Below are 19,795 nucleotides of genomic sequence, written 5' to 3' on the forward strand. Positions count from 1 at the left end.
GGCAGGTTCTAATTATGGAATTTTAAGTCTCCTATGCTACACTAATATTTTAAAAATTATATAATACAAAACCAGTGAATAAATCTTTTAAATGTCATATGAACAAACATGATATATTGCAACCATTTTATTAATATGAAGCAATGGCATAAATCCTTCAACAGGAATATTGGTTCACTATTGTAAATATGTATTGATACTCTGGTATAGTATCATGCTTGATTCAGTAAAATTATGTGTCATTTACTTTAGCTTTCACATTATAAAAACATTTATATTTCAGTAGTTGAGAAAACAGTATACAGCCATGCTTATCTTCTTTCTAGTTTAAATGCATGTAAACACTCATGTACAATGGATTTCTCACTGCTCAAGGGCTTCATAAACTATGAACAACTTTTTAGCGCTATTTGTCCAGCCATTTTGTTTTAATTGAAAAGAAAGAAAGTGAGCGAGCAAACAATGCTGTGGTACAAAAGATCTTCGTACAAGATCCTCTTCTGAAGAAATGTTTGAGTAACTATAGTCCTATAATGAGACTATAATAAAGATCATCCTACAAGGACATGAGGCAGACCCACTCTCTTGGAGAGTTTCCGATCTTATTAAGAGTACTATTACGACTGGGGTGGAGTGGAGATCATAAAGACATTCTGGAAGACTCTCCTAGAGAGATTATTCTGAACATATCTCAATCCTATAATGACTATAATGAAGACAATATGAAAATTGAGTCATTCTGCTGAAGACATTTGTGTCCATAAAGACACAGTAATATAATTAAATGATATAATTATATTACAATATAATTAATTTTTTTATGTTCAGTGAAAATATAGAGGCCATGAAAGCAGAAAAATGTGGCACTATGACAAAGAATAAGGAAGCACTCTTAAAGAATAAACACTTAACACAAAAATATTTCACAGGTATCTAATAAATTTTCATGTCAAATCTTTTAACTAAACATATAAAAATTTTAAATGGCAACTAATAAATTTCCATGTCAAATCTTTTAACAAAATCCACAAATAGATTATAAAACTTGAACAATCATGTCTTATGTATAAAGTTTTACGGAAAAGTTGAAATTTCTACATTATTCTGTTTAATCAAATGCTGAAGGAATTTGAGTCACTGTTGAGGAGCAGTTGATACATTTCTGAAATAGTTACGAAAATAATATCACAATTAAGGTTTGGCACAGTAGCATTCCATCAATCTTCAGTCATCTACAAAAGTTAACCGCCCAGGCCCTTCATTCTTCATCCATCTCCTGTATCTCTTCCATCTTGGGTCATTTGCCAATTTTTTCTTCAATTCTTCCTCTTGTTCTTGTTTGTAAACCTATAAGTATAAATAACACTAACTGACTTTACAATGCAAAGAGAAACATTTGCCATTAGCTTTATTGCATTTTTATACTTTTCAAATATAACTTAGGTAAACGATTCCAAAGAATATATTGACTGATTTGATTTCTGAAGATCATTCATCTACAAATGCTAAGCAATTAAGTATTACAGTCAGTGTTAAATAAAAAAAAGAACAAACTGTACAAGAACAACTACTTCTTTTTTTGTCACTGAATTCTACAACTTAGAAATGCATTTCTTTTCCATATTGAAATCATACATGAGCTGAGTTTAAATGGCTTAACATTTACTCTCTACAACTAATGTTCCAATATTAAAGCATCAATATTTTTTAACATGGTATGTTGTAAATTTAACTGATGATTTTCAGATTTGTTGACCTTAACTAAGGAACAAATTGACTTTAAATATATATCTGCTCAAAACTAAACTTATACCTACTTTTATCTTCAAAGATAATCACTGGTTTTAAAAAAAATTATTGAAGTCTCCAAAAACTAGATAAGCCATATAGGTTAAGAACAAATGGATGCTAATTGAAACTAAATAGACAAGTTGCCATATCCAGTTTCATAGCTACATCAAATTTTAGAAATAAATACTATTTCCATATTTTTGGAAGCAATGACTAAAATAACCTGACATAATAACAAGATAATTCAGCTCTGTACAGCAATCTAAGAAAGGCAGTATTATGTCTAAAAGAGAAAACTTTTCAAATAGTTTGAGAGCTAAATAGTATCTTTTTTAAAAAAATATTTTTATTAGTTATTCATGGACCTTTATTTTATTTACTTATTTATATGCAGTGCTGAGAATCGAACCCAGCACCTCACACATGCTAGACAAGCGCTCTACCACTGAGCCACAACCCCAGCACCCTAAATAGTATCTTAACCTTCTATTTATTTGTAAACAGGCTGAATATATTTACTTGTTTCCAGATGTCTATCTGGAAACTTCCAGTAAGTTAATGGTCACATAAAATTTAAACCAAAACTTTACTTTCAATAAAATCTACTTAGGACCTCACATAGTTTTGAAACTAAAAAAAAAAAAAAAAACAAAAAAACAAACCTAATATCTCTCAAATTTCTTGATAGTTTCAGTGTGTTCTATTTGACATTTAACATATTAATGAATTAACTGTATTCAGAACTTAAAATTTGAGGACAATTATAGTAACAAGAACTGCTTGTCCCTTTGCACTATGGGGAGGAAGGTGATGACTTCAAAGTAATTTTTGTAACTGAGAAGTATAGAATAAAAAACATTTAATAAAATGAATGAAGTTTAATGACATTACAGTAAGTCAATTTAAAAGTAAAATAAGACAAGCACATCTGTAATCCCAGTGGCTCAGAAGACTGAGGCAGGAGGATTTCGAGTTCAGAGCCAGCCTCAGCAACTCAGCAAGGCCCTAAAAAACTCAGCGAGACCCTGTCTCTAAATAAGGTATAAAAAAGGGGCTGGGGATGTGGCTCAGAGGTTAAGGGCCCCTGGGCTCAATTCCTGGAACCAAAAATAAAGTAAAATAAAATTTTCCATACATAGATTAGTTACTATGCAGAAGGTTCTGGGGTCAATAATTTTCAAAGAGTATTTCAACAAAATTTCCATCTCTTATTCTCTCTGTTTTGCTTTTTTTTTAAATCTCTGTCAAAGAAAACTTGGGAAGGACCAAATTTTAGTGCAATTAACAGAAAGTTGTTTAACACCCCTGTGAACACACACATCATTACTCTACAGATTAACACAACAAATCTGACCTTTTCTCGGAGTTAGCCGAATTTGAAATTTACCTTATAAAAAGGCAAATTACAGGCTAAAAACCCACTGCCCAATTACAATCACACTTTTACTAATAAAATAACCTTTTCATTATTCAACTCTTGGATTTCATACACTTCTGCATCCCACCGTATCCATAACCCAGACTTAGTGAGGGGGCAACACTAAACCCACAGTAGTGTCACTACTCACCTCATAGTTCTCCTTTATCCAGAGCTCCCGTTTAAGAAAGGTTTCTTTCTGATGATCTTCTAGACTATCAAACTGAGACTTTGACATCTTCATAGATTTACGTATGATATACAGTCTCTCTTCCTCCCCATATTCTTTGCCTTTGATGTTAAAATTATAAATCCACCGGCAATACCAGGCTATATATGAGCACAAGTGAAAAGGAGCTAAGATAATTTGAAACAGGAGAAGATCACGTATTTGGGGTTTCTGGTACCCTCCCTTTATATCTATTTTACTTTTTATAATGTTCTTTATGATGTTCTCCTCCTCGTCACGAATTTCCTCTTTGGATTTTTTATTTCTGCCTTTTTCTTTGGCTTTCTTGAGAAGTCCCTGCTGCTTTGCAATCTCAGTTGCTTGGATACGGAACTTGGGCACTGTGGCGAGGTAGCTAATTGCCTTATTGTAGCTATTCCACCAGCTGAAAAACTAAGATATTTAACAAAGAAAAATAAGTCACTTTTATTAATAAAATTCATCTATACTAAAGCAATAGTAGAGAGTCTTGGTGAATACCATCATCCAAAAATTCCATTCTGATTAAAATCAGGGATCTCAAAGATCTTACATCATAAGTGGACATGCATGTGCTTTCTCTCTTGTATTTTTGCAGTACTGAAGTTTAAACCTAGGGCCTTGTGCATGCTAGGCAAGCTGTCTACCCCTCAATTACATTCCCTGCCCCTTCTTTCTCTTTAACTGCAACCACCTACTAGAGGAAAAGTTAAATGGCCAAAACTAGATGGTAAAAAATTAGTTTCTAAAATTCCTGGAATGTAGCAGACACAGGCAACTAGGTTCATTTTTATCCCTTTCCTACACCATCTACATATATCAGAGTGATACTTATTCAATTCTGAACTGAAAGATTCAAATACATATTAACTCCATGTATTTGGACAGGAAAACATTTAATTTCGTGAATAAATTCTACCACAAAGGGTTTTATTGTCAGAAAAAGGCTTGTTCCTCAGTACCTCTATACATTTCAAAGTTTCCATTTTACTAAATGCATACATCAGTGATACTATTAATATTCTGAAAGAGTATACAAATAATCTATTAGAAATAGCAAAGAAAAATCAGTAGGGTATTACAATGTCTAAAACAAAAAAGTAAGATTATCCTTGTTTTCCCCCTCGAAAGGAGGGGGGGAAGATGATATATTTAAAATATATCTTCAATAGGGAATTCTAATTTTTGTTTGGGTTTTTTCTTTCACAATTTTAATAAAATTAGCACTTTTCCTAGATATTCCTGCCCCCTCTTCCCTTGACCAAAGAGTAACAAGGAATTCTCTTACTACATGAATTGCAGTTGAGAATCATTTCTGGGAATTAATCTGAAGAAGTCATTTTCAAACTAGTAAAATGCTCTATTCTAGTCCTCTCACTGTTCTTTTCCATTAAAGGAGCACATGGCAGGTGTGGTTAGTGTAACAATAACAACAGGGAAAACTTGCTATAGGCTCAGTTAAATTTTTGTGATATTTTAAAGCAACATAAAAAGTTACTAAACCTATTTTAATCTATCAGTGGTTTTCAACCTGAGCAGAAGCACCTGTAGGGGGGCATGTGGAACGATGCAGGACATTTCTAACTATTACAATGGTGAGTTCTACTGGCATTGGTGGATGGGAGCCAGGACTTGCTATGCCATAATTAGAAGCTCTTATTTCTCCCAAATTCATGGGAAATCACTGAATAGTTCTAGAGAGGCAAATGATATAATGTAGCTGTTATGTGGCAAATACATGAGAAAAGATTTGTATTCTGTGGGGGTTTTATAGTTACATAACTACATTTATCATCAGTTACTTAGTTTTCCCACTGACAAAGATTCTAACACTGTTGGTTGCTAGAACAAATGGATGGTAGTTTTCTAGACTCAAAACTTAATCTCAAAAATTTTAATCTCAACTAGAAGTCAAATATTACAAAAAGGTACTTGAGCTGTTTTTAAAAGAGTAGGCAATGTACACCCACATTGAAAGACATCCACAGATACACACCTGAAACACTGAAATAGCACACACACTGACCAAAATCACTATCCTAACGTCCACTTTGGGGGTTAAGCGTCTGCTGTAGTAATGGTAGTAATGGCTGTAGTATTCTTCTGGATGATCCAGCATATAGTCATAATCTTTTCGTGTTTCTTCATCCTGCAAAAATGACAAGATTTCCAATTGCATAGGACATTTCATTAAATGGTCTAAGTTTATAATTTAAGTCAAACCTAGAAGTTTATAATTATGAAAGATTATTCCAAACAAAAGTTAAAATTGTCAAAATAAAAAAAACTTCCCAATGCATAAATAAATTTGTTTCCAGAACTTCCATATTAGTTATAAAATAAGTGTAATATAAAAATATTCCAAATTTTTATTATTAGTCTTCCTGGAAAACATACACACACTTTAACAACAATTAACCATGACTTTTTAGCTAATGCTGTGGTGCTAATAAGCACCATGTTCCTATAATGTAAGAGAATATTGACACCTATTCAACTACCATTGATAGAAAAAATGTTTATCTCTTACATATATTCATATTCACATTCCAGCCTTATATAGAAAGTCTTATGTTGACAGCAAGGATTAAGATCAAAAAAAGGATGAAGCCAATCTGGGTCTACAAAACTATGCTTATCTCAAAAAACATTGAGAGGGCTGGGGATGTGGCTCAAGCGGTGGCATGCTCGCCTGGCATGTGTGCGGCCCGGGTTCGATCCTCAGGCCCAGGTTTGACCAGGGTTTGATCCTCAGCACCACATACAAACAGGGATGTTGTGTCTGCCGAAAGACTAAAAAATAAATATTAAAAAAAATTCTCGGGCTGGGGATGTGGCTCAAGCGGTAGCGCACTCGCCTGGCATGCGTGCGGCCCGGGTTCGATCCTCAGCACCACATACCAACAAAGATGTTGTGTCCGCCGAGAACTAAAAAATAAATATTAAAAATTCTCTCTCTCTCTTTAAAAAAAAAATTAAAAAAAAATTCTCTCTCTCTAAAAAAAAAAAAACAAAAAACATTGAGACATCAATGTAGTATAAGGGTCAAAGTTTAGCTTTGTGAACCTGGGTAAAATATTAAGCCTCTGTGAGCCTCATTCTTCATTTGTAAAAGGAGATAATACTGCCTGCCCTAATATTTTTACATGATTGTTTTATTAAATATCAAATGACATACATGGTACATAAACATGTTACAAATATGTAGTGCTTTACTATTATAATACATTGTCACAGCCCAGTTCACAAACAAACTCACTGAACTAACTATGGCATTCTGAAAAGCTGTCCTGAATATTTACAAATAAAACATTTCCTAAAATATCTAATTCTAACCTATTTCTTTTTTTTTTTTTTAAGAGAGAGGGGGAGAGAGAGAGAGAGAGAGAGAGAGAGAGAGAGAGAGAGAGAGAGAATTTTTTAATATTTATTTTTTAGTTCTCAGCAGACACAACATCTTTGTTGGTATGTGGTGCTGAGGATCGAACCCGGGTCGCACGCATGCCAGGCCAGCGTGCTACCGCTTGAGCCACATCCCCAGCCCCTCTAACCTATTTCTAACAGAGATAAATGCCAGTGTTTACTGAGCTACCCAAGTTAAGGAGCTACTAAAGTAGGTTACAATTTGCTTTGTATCCCACAAGAAACCTGTTTTTCAACTTGTCCCATTTAAAAGAAAAATGCCAAAGGACTAAGACCAAAATGAGTTCTTTAAGCTCTATACATGAGTAGAATAGAAACCATTACAAAAGCAAAAATCTTTTTTTAGTTAGAAGATTTTCTTGTTAATTAAACTATTCATCATTAATAAAGCTGCATGTTCTGAGTTGAAGGCATTTCAACAATTAATCTAGTGCCTTGTCACTGCAGACAGATTCTCTGGAGGTAAATTCCTGTTGATAACTTTAAAATACACCTAAAATACTACCCAGACAAAAAGGAATGCTAGTTAAAATTTTTAAATTTCATTTTACACTTGAGATTTGAATTTGTATCAACCAGCTATGAAAAAAATAATTTTGAGTAAAAGGGATGGAACCCAGGGGCACTTTACCACTGAGCCACATTCTCGCCCTTTGTATTTTTTATTTGAGACAGGGTCTTGCTGAGTTGCTTAAGGTCTCACTAAGTTGTTGAGACTGGCTTTGAACTTGCAATCCTCCTGCCTCAGCCTCCTGAATAACTGGGATTACAGGCGTGTGCCGCCAAATTCAAAGAGCCTATCCATAGAGGTCACATAGTCCTAAAAGCTAAAGCCCACATGTCTTGTTGTGTCTCATTTTTGAGTACTTTAAAGTGTCCTTTCAGAATTTTTCCATTCTCCCTTCAGTTTTTGCTTTTTTAGGCTAACTTTATAGAAATGCCCTGCTTGAAATTCTTGATTTTCAATTCAGCCTTTCAATTCCAGCAGATGCCTTTTGAAATGTTTTACTTCAAGCATGATTCTTCTTGCTTCAACTAGATCACATGTACTTTGAAACTTAACACCAGACTTGAGATAGAATTCCTGAGTTTCCAGCAGCCCTGTCTACACAAAGCCATTTGCCCAGCTTGGGTGGCTTACTCCATTATACACACAGCAAGGACTTCAAGTGTCACTGAAACCCAGTAGTGGAAGGCATGTGTCCTGTGGCTGTCCTCCCTTCTTTGTTCTCTTCATGAAGGTCACATTCCATAGTATGCAGATGCCATACCTCTTCAAGCATTTCACCCAGACTGTCCCCCATGGTCACCGTCTTCTCACTGTTTTCAGATTTGTGACTTTACCAAGCCCCGAGCTCCTCCTACAGGAAGGTTAACTAATGCTCCAGACCAGCAACTCCAAAATCTATACCTGTGACTAGCTTTCTACTGCAAGCAGAGTCTGTGGGGTCTATTCAGGGCCCCACAGTTCTCAAGCTACCTAATTGCTATAAAGGTTTTCATGATCAAGTCTGACTTCTCTTAGAATAGTTTTTTACTTCAGGTAGGAAGAAAATAAATTTATGAGCCTGTTTTGGTCATGATTAAGAAACCAGAAAGTTGGCCACCTCTTTGTCATAGCATTTATTCAAACTGATTTAATTTTCACTTAAAGTTTTCTCTCCAAAATGAAGAAAACGATCTTTAATCTGAGGTATGCATTCAATTTAGAAGGTATTCCAAGTTGACACAAATTGGTAAAAGTTAGTAGATCTCAATAGCCTAAGTCAAAATTCTATTCTTTAGTAACCTACAAAATTTAAAACACAAGAATACCAGGAATAGAAGAAAGAAAAGAAAAAAAAAGACAATAAGAACATCTTTCTTTTTGGGACCCAATTAGAGAGCTAAGGTACAGTCTTCCTATAGCCACCAGTTTTTTCTCCAACCCATCTTAGAGCTAAGGTAGTCCCACATTTTTTGTTATTTATCTCCAATGCTTCCCACCAGTTATAGTTTAAAACTTCCTTTGTATGTAAGAAGTCCTCCACAATTGGCCCCAATTTACCTCCTAGCAAACATCTCTTATCATTCTCCCCTTCTTCTACCCACAACAAACATTCAGATAGCAATTTCTGGCATTTTACATGTTCTTCCAGTACAGCTTCTTTTCTCAGACCTATGTCTTGGAACATATAAATCTCTCTAACTTGAAGCCCATCCTTTCTTTCAACTTCATGAGTTCCTGTTAACCATTTAGGACATGCCTCAGACAGAGTAGGGCCTCCCCCTTCCACACATCCCCTCTTTTTTTTTTCTTTTTGCAGTGCTGGAAGTCAAACCCAGGGCCTTACACATGCTAGGCAAGCACTCTACCACTAAGCTACCCCCTAGCCCATGGACCACTCTCATTATACTTAGTATCTATTTATCATAGCACTTATCACATTGTAAGCATTAGTTTTTTCTGTTCTTTGAATAAAAATTTCTAGGAAGTAGATAGGGTAACTCATTAATCTCTGTATATATATCTAAGACCTACCACAGTGCCTGGCATTCAGTAACTGTCATTTCAAAAATGAGTGAAATGTTATAAAGGTTCCCCTTCACTATATACATCTCTCCAGCCACACAGGTCTCTCTCCATCTCACCAGCAAGGCTGGATGGGTAATTATGTCACAAAAACTTTTGCTTGGCAGAAATGACTGCTTGATTCACTGCTTACACAAATTTGCTAATGTGCCTAAAATAGCTTAAACCTTAAAATAGTTTAATATCTTACCTTTCAATAAGGTAGTACTTTTTCTTTCAGCAATTTTGTGGATCTTAAGGTCCCAGAGTCAGGAGATTCCAACTTCTTTCCAAAACCAAAAACTTTATACTTGTATCTTCCTCCTCTCTGTCCTGAGCCTTGATAAGCAGGGTAATAAACTCCTTGTTTCTAATCTCTACAGGAATAAATGGTGCTTCTGCTGGTGTCCATCCACTCCCAATCCTCTTGGGCATATGCAGGAGGACTGGAACATAACCACCAATATCTAGATCAAAAGTGAACAAGAGGAAACCCACAAGCAAAGAAAGCACTGAATCCTTCCTTTTCTTATGAAAACAATCATCCCTTCCCCAGAGGCAAAACAAGATGTTCCTGCCCTTCCAAGAAATGAGTAGCTTGATCTCAATAAATATAAGTTGCAATAATATAATTATTGCAGCCAGTTTTACATCAAAATTTTCTATTATACAGAGTGTTGAAATCATGTGGGGATGGTAAATGCTAGGAATCAATAATATATAAAAACAATCATTTTACGAGCTTTTAAAAATATATATTAATTTTAAAAGAATCTCACTCTCTCTTTCACAAACACACACACGATATTTAGGAAATATAATCTATGTTGAATTTTTTTTTAAGCCATTACATCCTACTGAAGAGGAAGAAAATTAACTATCAGTTTCATTTACTTGTTCCCTAGCCAACGATCACTAGTGCAACTATCTTCTCATTCTCAATGACTTCCATGATTTGGATCATTACCAATACTCTAGTGAGCATCTGATTTTCCTGCCTCCTTTCAACTATGTCCTGAATATTTTCTAAACATAATATAAATACCTACAATTTAACATGCTCAAAAATCAAATTTGTTTCCCTGTTTCCGATAATATCACCATCTACTTGGTCACCTGAACTTTCAAAAACCTTTGTCACTTCAATTCAGCAAATAATGACACAAGTTATCAGCCTTGTGTTAAAAACAAACAAAAACAAAAACACAAAGACAAGGTCTTGGCCTTAAGAACCTACCTATCTAGAAGAAGAATCTAGCAAGCAATAATTTGATTTGCTATGGAATAAAGGACCAACCAACTGCCTGGGACCACAGGCAATGGGACTGACAGAAGAGATGAGAGGAGAGCTGGATCCTAAATCAAGTAAGATATGAAACTTGTTACAAGCAAAGGGAACAGCAAGTGTTGGAGCATCAAGGAACATAAGTATTCAGTGAAGCTTGAGCACTAAAGAAATCCAGAAAAGACTAGTACACTTATCTAGAAAGGTAAGTATGGTTCTTACCATAGAGGATTTTATATGTATGCCAGAGTTAGGGTGTTGTCATTTGTGATATTCAAAAATGAAATGTTTGAAAGTATGAGAACAAATGGATTGACTAGAAGGATGTACTCTTGAAAGACAATTCCAGTATCATTATTAAAAGTGGAATAAGGGAGGGCTGGGGATGTGGCTCAAGTGGTAGCGCACTCACCTGGCATGCACAGGGCGCTGGGTTCAATCCTCAGCACCATATAAAAATAAAAATAGAGATGTTGTATCCACCGAAAATTTAAAAATAAATATTAAAAAAAAATTAAAAGAAATGTGTCACAGGGCTGGGGATGTGGCTCAAGCGGTAGCACGCTCGCCTGGCATGCGTGCGGCCGGGGTTCCATCCTCAACACCACATACAAACAAAGATGTTGTGTCCGCCGAGAACTAAAGAATAAATATTAAAAAAAAAAAAAAAAAAAAAAAAAGAAATGTGTCACAGTAGATTGGGTAGAAAGAGGGGAGGGGAGGGGAGGGGAGCAGAATACAATAGACACTAGTATGGGCCTATGTATAAACGAGGCTGTATAACCAATGTGATCCTGCAATCTGTACATGTGGAAAAATAAGATTACGTAGCCCAATTGAATCAAATGTAAAAGATCACTGTAATGTTTTGAGCAACTAATAAAAAAATTTTTAAAAAAGAAGTAAAAATATGTCAAACTTAATAAAAATATTTCACAAATCCTCAAAAAAAATTCTCTCTCTAAAAAAAAGTGGAATAAGAAATATTTTTTTTAATTTTAATTTGTTATATATGACAACAGAATGCATTACAATTCATATTACACACATAGAGCATAATTTTTCATATCTCTGGTTGGAGAAATGGTTTTTAATAGTTAAGAAGTAGAATAAATAAGACTTGATGATGGGGCTGGGGATGTGGCTCAAGCGGTAGCGCGCACGCCTGGCATGCGTGCGGCCCGGGTTCGATCCTCAGCACCACATACGAACAAAGATGTTGTGCCCGCCGAAAACTAAAAAAAATAAAGATTAAAAAATTCAAAAAAAAAAAAAAAAAGACTTGATGATTAAAGGGGCACACAAAAGACTCAAAGGAGATGTTGAGCATGATACTGAAATTTCCAATTACAATTACCATATGGATCATGTTACTGGCTAAGATAAACAATGGAGGAAGAGGACAGCAAGTGTAGAGAAGATGTGAGGGGAAATTTTGAATTGGGGGAGTGAAAACTGACTAGATACCCTTTCAATCTCTGGAGTCTCCAAAGATTATCTTTGTCTGTCTATGATTAACCTACTTTAATTCTGTTAAGAAGTAACTTATAGAAAACTGGAAATAATGCAAATAACTCCTGTTCTCAGGAAGGCAAACTCTGTCCAGTAGAATGCAGCTGATTACTGCCTTGTAGTTATTAGTCAGTTTTACAGGTACTCCAAAATTCCCTATGACTACAAATGTGGAACACTTTTTCTTTTGAACTAGTTCTAATACCTTACTGGTTTCCTCATTAATTAATGAGTTAAAAAAATATCTGCTATTTATTCATTTTGTTTTTGTATGAGAGTCATGATTATAACCTCTTTTAAAGTTTACATTTAACATGGGGCTGGCATTATAGCTCAGTGCTAAAGTGCCTGCTTGGCATGTGTAAGGCACTGGGTGCGATCGTCAGTACCACATAAAAATAAATAAAAATAAAGCAAAGATATTGTGCACATCTACAACTAAAAATAAATTTTAAAGTTTACATTTATTGATTGATGATTGATTGATTTCAGACATATGATAACTGTGTTACAGATAAGAGGCAGCTGGAAACATGAGTCTGGAGAGCATGCAGGTTTTAAAGTGGTCAGCTTAAGAGCAGTGACTGAAGTCAAAGATGTAGAGTTTTGTCAGAAAAAGCTTAGAAAATAGAAAATACACAGAGGACAGAACTCCAAGGAAAAGCAATGTTTATGGATCAGGCAGAAAAAAGACTTTAAAGACTGAAAAGAGAACTGAGAATGTATTTCTCAGGTAGAGTGTTTGCCTAGCATGGGCAAAGCCCTGGATTCAATCTGCAGCATCACAAAATAAAAATAATAGTAAATTACATCAAGAAAGTCAAGACAGGACACCTTGAACTTAATTGTAAACAACACTAAATGCCACAAAGTGTTCCAGCAAGAAGAAGAAATGAAGAGCAGCCATCAGATCTGATAATCAGAGTGCCATTTTCCACTTGTTAAAAGAATAGTTCCAGTATGTGTGCTGGTACACATGTTAGTCTAATAGCTTTAATAAAAGAGAGATGAAGTAAATACAATGAATAGTAAAGAAAGAAAAAAATGCACGTGTAGCTTTACAAGAAACAAAATTAAGTGAATGGAGTAAGAAATGAATCAACTAAGAGATTCTCAAGTTATAAAAGAGGAAAGATGAGATTCCAAAGGAAGAATACAGAAATAAAATGAGTTCAGTCAAGAATACCTTCTTGCTCTCCCCAGCCCATTCTCTACATTGCTCTCAAAGTTTTCTTTCTGTAACAAACTTAAGATTGTGTCATTTCATCACTTTAAAACCTCTGGTAACTACTCAAAACGTAAAATTCAAATTCCTGAAAAGAAATTATGGGTCAATCATATCTGATCGCAAACTACACTCCAATCTCCTAAAACTGTCTCCCACGCAGTTCACAGGCTTCCAACCTAGAAACAGCAGAAGCATGAAAATAAGTCTATAAAGTTATGCACTTGTGTATATCTCGAAATGTTTCATTTACCCATGGTAAATCTATATAAGCTAAATTAAAATGCCAACTACTCAGTTCTTGGCTAGAATCATACCAACTCAGTAGTTTTCAAGTTGATCTGATTGGTTGATTAGTTGCAGATGACATCAGATGTCAGGTAGCCAACACCAGAATTCAACACATCTGATACATAATCAACCTCAGCCATAAGTAGGACATAACAGCTGAAATTAAGGAATCATTAAAAAAATAAACAACACTTATGGTTTCACAGCTGAATGTAAATGTTACACATGCTACCACAGCATTCTGGGCCATGGGAGAAATCACTATCAAATGTATTACTCCTTCCTGCTAAACCCAGAAAGGTCTCAAGTGTTCCAGATAGTCATGCCCAATTGGAGTAAACATGTAAAATAAAAACTATCTGCAGTCTATAATCTGTAAACTTTCTCAATCTAGTTGTTTACCAGCGTCAAAACTATACTAGAATTTACATATTATAATATTTTCATGAATATAGCCATTCTTGTTATTTGCAGGGGACTGGTCCTAAGACCACCATGGATACCAAAATTCTCACATGCTCAAGTCCCTTAAATCTTGGTAACCTTCAGTCTTGGTAACTTTTTTCTAGATTCATCCAGCTCTAAGAGTACATTCTTCTCTAACCCCCTAAGAATAAATAATTGCTTCCTCTCCGTGGCACAATATAATCTGCACATACTTTTATTATATAATTTAAATAAATAATAACCAAACAATAAGTATATCTGCCTCTGTTAAGGGGGTTAACCCATTAAGTCCCAAGTTTTCAATTCTGCAAACATAACAAATACTTTAATAGTATTTCAAAGTTACCATAAGCGGTATATTTATTGCTCAATATAGGTCTTTTTAGGTGTTTCACATATGGAGCAATGGGACAAAGTGGGTTAAAAGCTTAAAGTCAGGAACTGCACTTTTTCTGTCCATTGTTATGGTCTCCTCCTCAGCACCCATGTCAGTGCTGGTTAGAGAAAAGGGTTGAGTAAAAGAATGTACTAAGGTATAACAATAACACAGCAGGGGAGGGAGTTCAGAATCCCCTTTTTGCCAAATTCTTCTCAGAGGTTAAAGCACTGCCACATTAGATTGATAAAAAGAAACTGAAGTGCCCTTGTGAAATCTCCCTCCTTTCAAATTCAAGGCTGGAGTAGAAGGTGCTCTGCATATCCTTTCAACTTACAGATAACCTTCATGCCAGCATTACTCCCAAGAATTATTCTGTGTTCTCCTCTTGTGATCTTGCAAACTACTATCCAATTCTACTCTTTCCCATTTCCTATCAGTTTTTTCTAGGTATCCTTTCTAGCTATTCCTGCATCTGCTAATTTTTATGCAATTTTTCATGTTTCATCCATTTCATCCAATTTTTAACTACATTCAAAAATGATTTTTAAGGCCGGGAGTGGGGGCACAGCGGCTGGGGAGGCTGAGGCAGGAGGATAACTAGTTCAAAGTCAGCCACAGCAATTCAGTGAGGTGCTAAGCAACCCTGTCTCTAAATAAAACGCAAAATAGGGCTAGGAATACGGCTTAGTGGTCAAGTGCCCCTAAGTTCAATCCCCAGTAACCCCCCTCCAAAAAAAAAAAAAGAAAAAAAGATTTTTTATAAAATGATTATAGTTCTCACTGAAAAACCACCCAGAGCATTAAAAGAAGAAATGCAATTTTTCTCTCATACAGGAAATTTTTCATTCATAACATCTATGCTGCTCTTTAACATTACAATTAATGTGGGTGGAACTGCAAAATAGATAGCACATAACAATATCAAATGCCCAAAATTCACTTTCAATTTCCATTCTATTTGAATCTGCTTCCAGATGTGTTTAAATGAATAATATTCATTATCTGATGTGCCAGACACTGTGCTAGACTCTATGGATATACACACAGAAAACAAGGAGGCCAGGTTTAGCGGAGAGGAGAAGGGCTACTCAATATTCATGGTGCAGTGTGATAAGTGCTATAGTGGCAAAAGAACAAGAAAGCAGTAAGCAGGACTAGAGTGTTCCACCTGGTAAGATTCAATGTTGACATTGTGAGAGTTTACTTAACTTCCAAAGTCCATGAATTCCCTGAACCCTGATAGTCAAATATGCTAAGTACTATTGCACTGTCTTAACTTACACAACAGTGTATGAAATCATTATGGTCTGAAATCTTGCTGAGATCTGGAATTGTAAATTATTTGGAATGGGAATGAAGCATGACTGGGCGAAAGCATCTTTCCATTATTACTTATTTTTCTTTTTCAGATTTTCCCCAGCCTCTCCCTGCATGAGCCCAATCTTTGATTGCTGATATAGTAATAACTTGAGTGTCATATTTTCTTGTCTTAGCAACTACACTTAAATCATGTTAGTATATTTATTATTCAATAACCACCATCTAAAAAAATCTCTAGAGTCAGGCACAGTGGTGCATGCCTATAATGCCAGCAACTCAGGTACTGAAGCAGGAGGACCTCAATTTTGAACCAGCCCCAGCAACTTAAGAAGACTCAGTCTCAAAAAAAAAAAGGGGGGGGGGGGATTATGTCTCAGTGGTACAACATCCCTGGGTTCAATCTCTAGTACTGGGAGAAAAAGTCTCTTTCTCAAAAGAGCTTTTATTTGACTAAAACAAGTTCAGAGTCATAAATCCACCAACGCCTTATATAAACAGTTGCCATTTTAGTGATAGCATTTATTATCAACAGAGACAGGCTTATAAATGCCATTTTTATTCTGGAGCCAGTAGAGCTCAATTTCTCCCACTATTCTCCCTAACCTGCTCCTAGCAAAAGTCATCAGGAACTCCTATCCCTCACAAACCCTTTTGCCAGCTTGAGGAGACCATTTCAAGCAAAATAGTGATTGCATCACCCGAGCGTCAACGGGATAACTTTAAACCTGAGGTCCTCCAAATTGGATGACCCGAATTTATTAAAACTTTGCATGACCCAGAAATGATATTCTCTGGCAACTTTTTCACAATTCTCCATTATGACAGAAATTAAATCAGGCCACCCTGTTTGTTTTCAATAGCTTCTCCCATACACAGCAAAGTCCTTTTCCTTATCTCCTCATCTGCAATGAGGAAAACAGATCTTGGGAGGGACTCCACTTGGAAGCTGAATCTATGTTCATCTTTACAAATTCTAAACAGGAGTTTTAACAGTTAATGCTGGGTCTGACTTTCAAAGGTCCAAACTACTCAAGACACTCCCTTTCTTTCACAAATAATTTCTATCTTCTTGCAATAAGAAAGTGTGTGTGTGGAGGGAGTGGTGCCACAGTTGGGGAGCTACAGAACATCTCCAGGCTTCTCTCCTCCAGCAGTACAACTTCATTTTTGTTGGAAGGGTTTATAACTACTACAAACATCCTGTCAGAGTCCAGAAGTATTTTCCTCCAGAAATACTAGTTTTAACTGCCTAAACATTTCTTGTTATTGAGTGGACAAATTATTTTATCTAGATTTTTATTAGTTAACACTTTAGAGGTTTCTTCCCCTATAAAAGCAACCACATAGATTCACCAGATCAATCCTCTGAAACTGGCTTTTTAAGAAAATGGCAAGAATATTAAGAGTCCTGGGGGACCTCCTGGTACAAATTTCTCCTCCCTAACCATGGCACTTGTTTTCAATGTTCTTACCAATATGCTCACCATTCTCAAGCCAAACTTACCCATCTCCAACCCCTCAAAACCCAGAAGACAACAGTTGCCCTCTCTTTTGGAAATTCTCCATCTGTCCAGAGCTCCCCATGCACTACCATAGCTTTGGAGCTTCACCAGCGGCTGTCTGTCTACACTAACATCTGTCCTCTATAAAAACAGGATGACACTTCAACATGTTGGGTTACCCCAGTGGAAAGACTTCCTTTCTTTTCTGAAGTCTGTCATCAATCACTTTTTACCCTAAATAATGGGCACCTATGCCCTCTGACCTAAACACTTTCCTAACTCTTCACCTACTCCTGTTAATTGCCAATAAAAGTTACAAACCAAGGCTATCAAGAATTTAGTGAACCAAGCACACTTTTTTTTTAAATTCCTAATTACCCAAACTGTACTATACAGAGTTTCTAACTCTCAGTATTTTCAACTCCATAAACCTAATTTGGAGAAATGATCCATGGCTACATTATAGTATATCCAGTCAAAATAGTCATTAAAAGCAGACTGTAAGCTAGGCATGGCTGAGCACACCAGTAATACCAGCTACATGGGAGGCTAGGGAAGGAGGATAGCAAGTTTGAGGACAGACTAGGCAATTTAGCCAGACCCTGCCTCAAAATAAAATTTTTTTAAAAGGGGTGAAGATGTAGCTCATTGACATAGTGTTTGGCTAGCACAGGAGAGACTCTTTGTTCAATCCCCAGTACTCGCTCACCAAAAAAAGCAGACTAAAGGAGGGACACTGAAGACAGTCTTAAAATAATACCTCACAACTATAATTGCTGTTGAATTAGCACGATGAGCCCTTGAAGCAGTAATAGCTCCATCAAATGTGATTTATTCTTGGTGATTTCTCATATGGTCTGATCTTTGCAATAACAGAAAAAAAAAAATGGTGTCAGGGTAAATCTCCCCCACCCTCATTCCCATAGTACACAAGAAAACCTTTGTTAAATAAAAACACATACGAAAAATATTTCTTGCTAGAAACTCTCAGTCTTGTAGCCCAAGTCATTAAGCATCTATTTAGGGGTCCTACCTGGGGGATTTCTCGTGCTTGTCAATAAATCCCCGTAATAACTCTGTGAGGAGTTATCATGCCTGGCCTTTATTGTGGTATGAAGAAATAGCTATCCAAGGTCACGAAGGGGTATCAGAGCCAAGAGTCAAATATCTGGCCTCTGACAGATTGTTCATTGTCTTTCTTTTAGTTCCTTAAACCTAAACTAAGTGTCATCATTAATACCATCCCTAGAAACCAACCTTCTGTCACATCAAATTGGCATGAGCAGTGTCGCTTTGTCATATCAAGTTGGCATGATCGGTGTCAATATGCTTTCTGAGCAGCATATTATCACCATGTTTTCATGAAATGATAAAATGCCCAGCAGTGCTGTCCATAACAAGGACTGTTTATAAAGAGGAGGGGGCCGGTTATCCTCCCCGGGGCCGGAGGAGTTTCCCATTTCCCACCCTGGTCAGTGGGCCAAGCTGACTTTCACAGGGCCACGTGGCAAATGTGAGCCTCCTAAAGGTCGAGGTGGCGGCCGCTCCCGAGGCCGGGGTCACATAGGACCCCGCCACGAGGGCGGAAGGGCCAGACCACCGGCTCCCCGCGGCCGGTCCTCACAGGCCTCACCTTGAGAGTCTCGTAGGCGGTCGCCACCAGCAGGAAAGCCTCCTCGGCGCTCCGCGGGCTCTGGCCCTCGTCGCCAGGCTCTGGCCGGTAGCGGTCCGGGTGGTAGCGCCGGGCCAGCTGGCGGTAGGCCCGCGCGATCTCCGCCTTGCTGGCCGAGCGGCTCACGCCCAGCACGGCGTAGCAGTCCCGCGTGCCGCAGTAGAGCCCCTCCACCAGGGCCTCCGCGGGCCGCGCCAGAAGCGGCACCAGCAGCAGGGGCGATAGCAGGAAGAATCGGCGCCGGCCGGCAGGCCCGGCTCCCCAGCGCCGACCTTGCGGCGCTGCCATCCCGGCCTCGCTCGCCGCTCTGCCACGCCAGCTGCTCCCTCACTCCGCGACGTGCCCGGCTCTGACGCCCCGGCCCTGACGTGTCTGCAGGCGGTGCCTCCGCGCAGGCGCACACGCTGCGACTGCTGCCTCCACTTCCTTCACGACCGGTTGCTAGGGGAGAGGACGCCTCAGCCGCCAGGCCGCTTCTGGCCTGTTGCCCAACGCCCTTCCTAGCCTCTGCGGGCTGAGGGCCTGATCTCCGCCGAACCTGGATGAGGTCTCTGTGTCCCAGGCGCACTTAGCTAGTGGGTGCAGAGCGCTCTGCAGTCCACATGCTCAGCAGCCCTCGCGTGCAACCTTTTCCCCCTCGTGATTCATAAGCTGCAGTAGGTGCTAGGGTTCTTTGCATCGCCTTAGCGTCAAGAAGATACGTGAGTGATAATGAAAGGTTAATAAAATAGGTACTTGTCACTCCGTTTTTCTATATGCTTAACAAAACACT

At 37.5% G+C, this 19,795-nt stretch overlaps 1 protein-coding gene across 2 annotated transcripts; it reads right to left on the reverse strand.

The window, feature by feature from the left end:
- Positions 1–112: 112 nt before the first annotated feature.
- Positions 113–19,405, reverse strand: DNAJC25 (DnaJ heat shock protein family (Hsp40) member C25). 2 transcript variants are annotated; one of them, XM_081281621.1, is made up of 5 exons: positions 18,985–19,405; positions 5,413–5,565; positions 3,638–3,830; positions 3,360–3,538; positions 113–1,347 (listed from the first exon to the last, which is right to left on the reverse strand). In XM_081281621.1, the coding sequence occupies exons 1-5, from the start codon at positions 19,309–19,311 to the stop codon at positions 1,225–1,227; spliced, it is 975 nt and encodes a 324-aa protein (XP_081137747.1). In that variant the 5' UTR covers positions 19,312–19,405; the 3' UTR covers positions 113–1,224. The 2 variants fall into 2 exon arrangements, with proteins under 2 accessions (XP_081137747.1, XP_081137746.1); XM_081281620.1 differs by having other exon boundaries at positions 3,360–3,830.
- Positions 19,406–19,795: the final 390 nt, after the last annotated feature.

Source organism: Spermophilus citellus, assembly GCF_964194105.1.
Source record: "Spermophilus citellus genome assembly, chromosome: 2".
NCBI lineage: Eukaryota > Metazoa > Chordata > Mammalia > Rodentia > Sciuridae > Spermophilus > Spermophilus citellus.

Bases quoted from the DNA above. Each gene is read 5' to 3' on its own strand.
- DNAJC25 (XM_081281620.1), bottom strand. From the start codon at position 19,311: ATGGCAGCGCCGCAAGGTCGGCGCTGGGGAGCCGGGCCTGCCGGCCGG. The intron at 3,831-5,412 runs GTGTGTATCTGT...TAAATATCTTAG, and splicing joins GTGCTATTTCAGTGTTTCAG to TTTTTCAGCTGGTGGAATAG. The intron at 1,348-3,359 runs GTGAGTAGTGAC...TTATACTTATAG, and splicing joins GGATAAAGGAGAACTATGAG to GTTTACAAACAAGAACAAGA.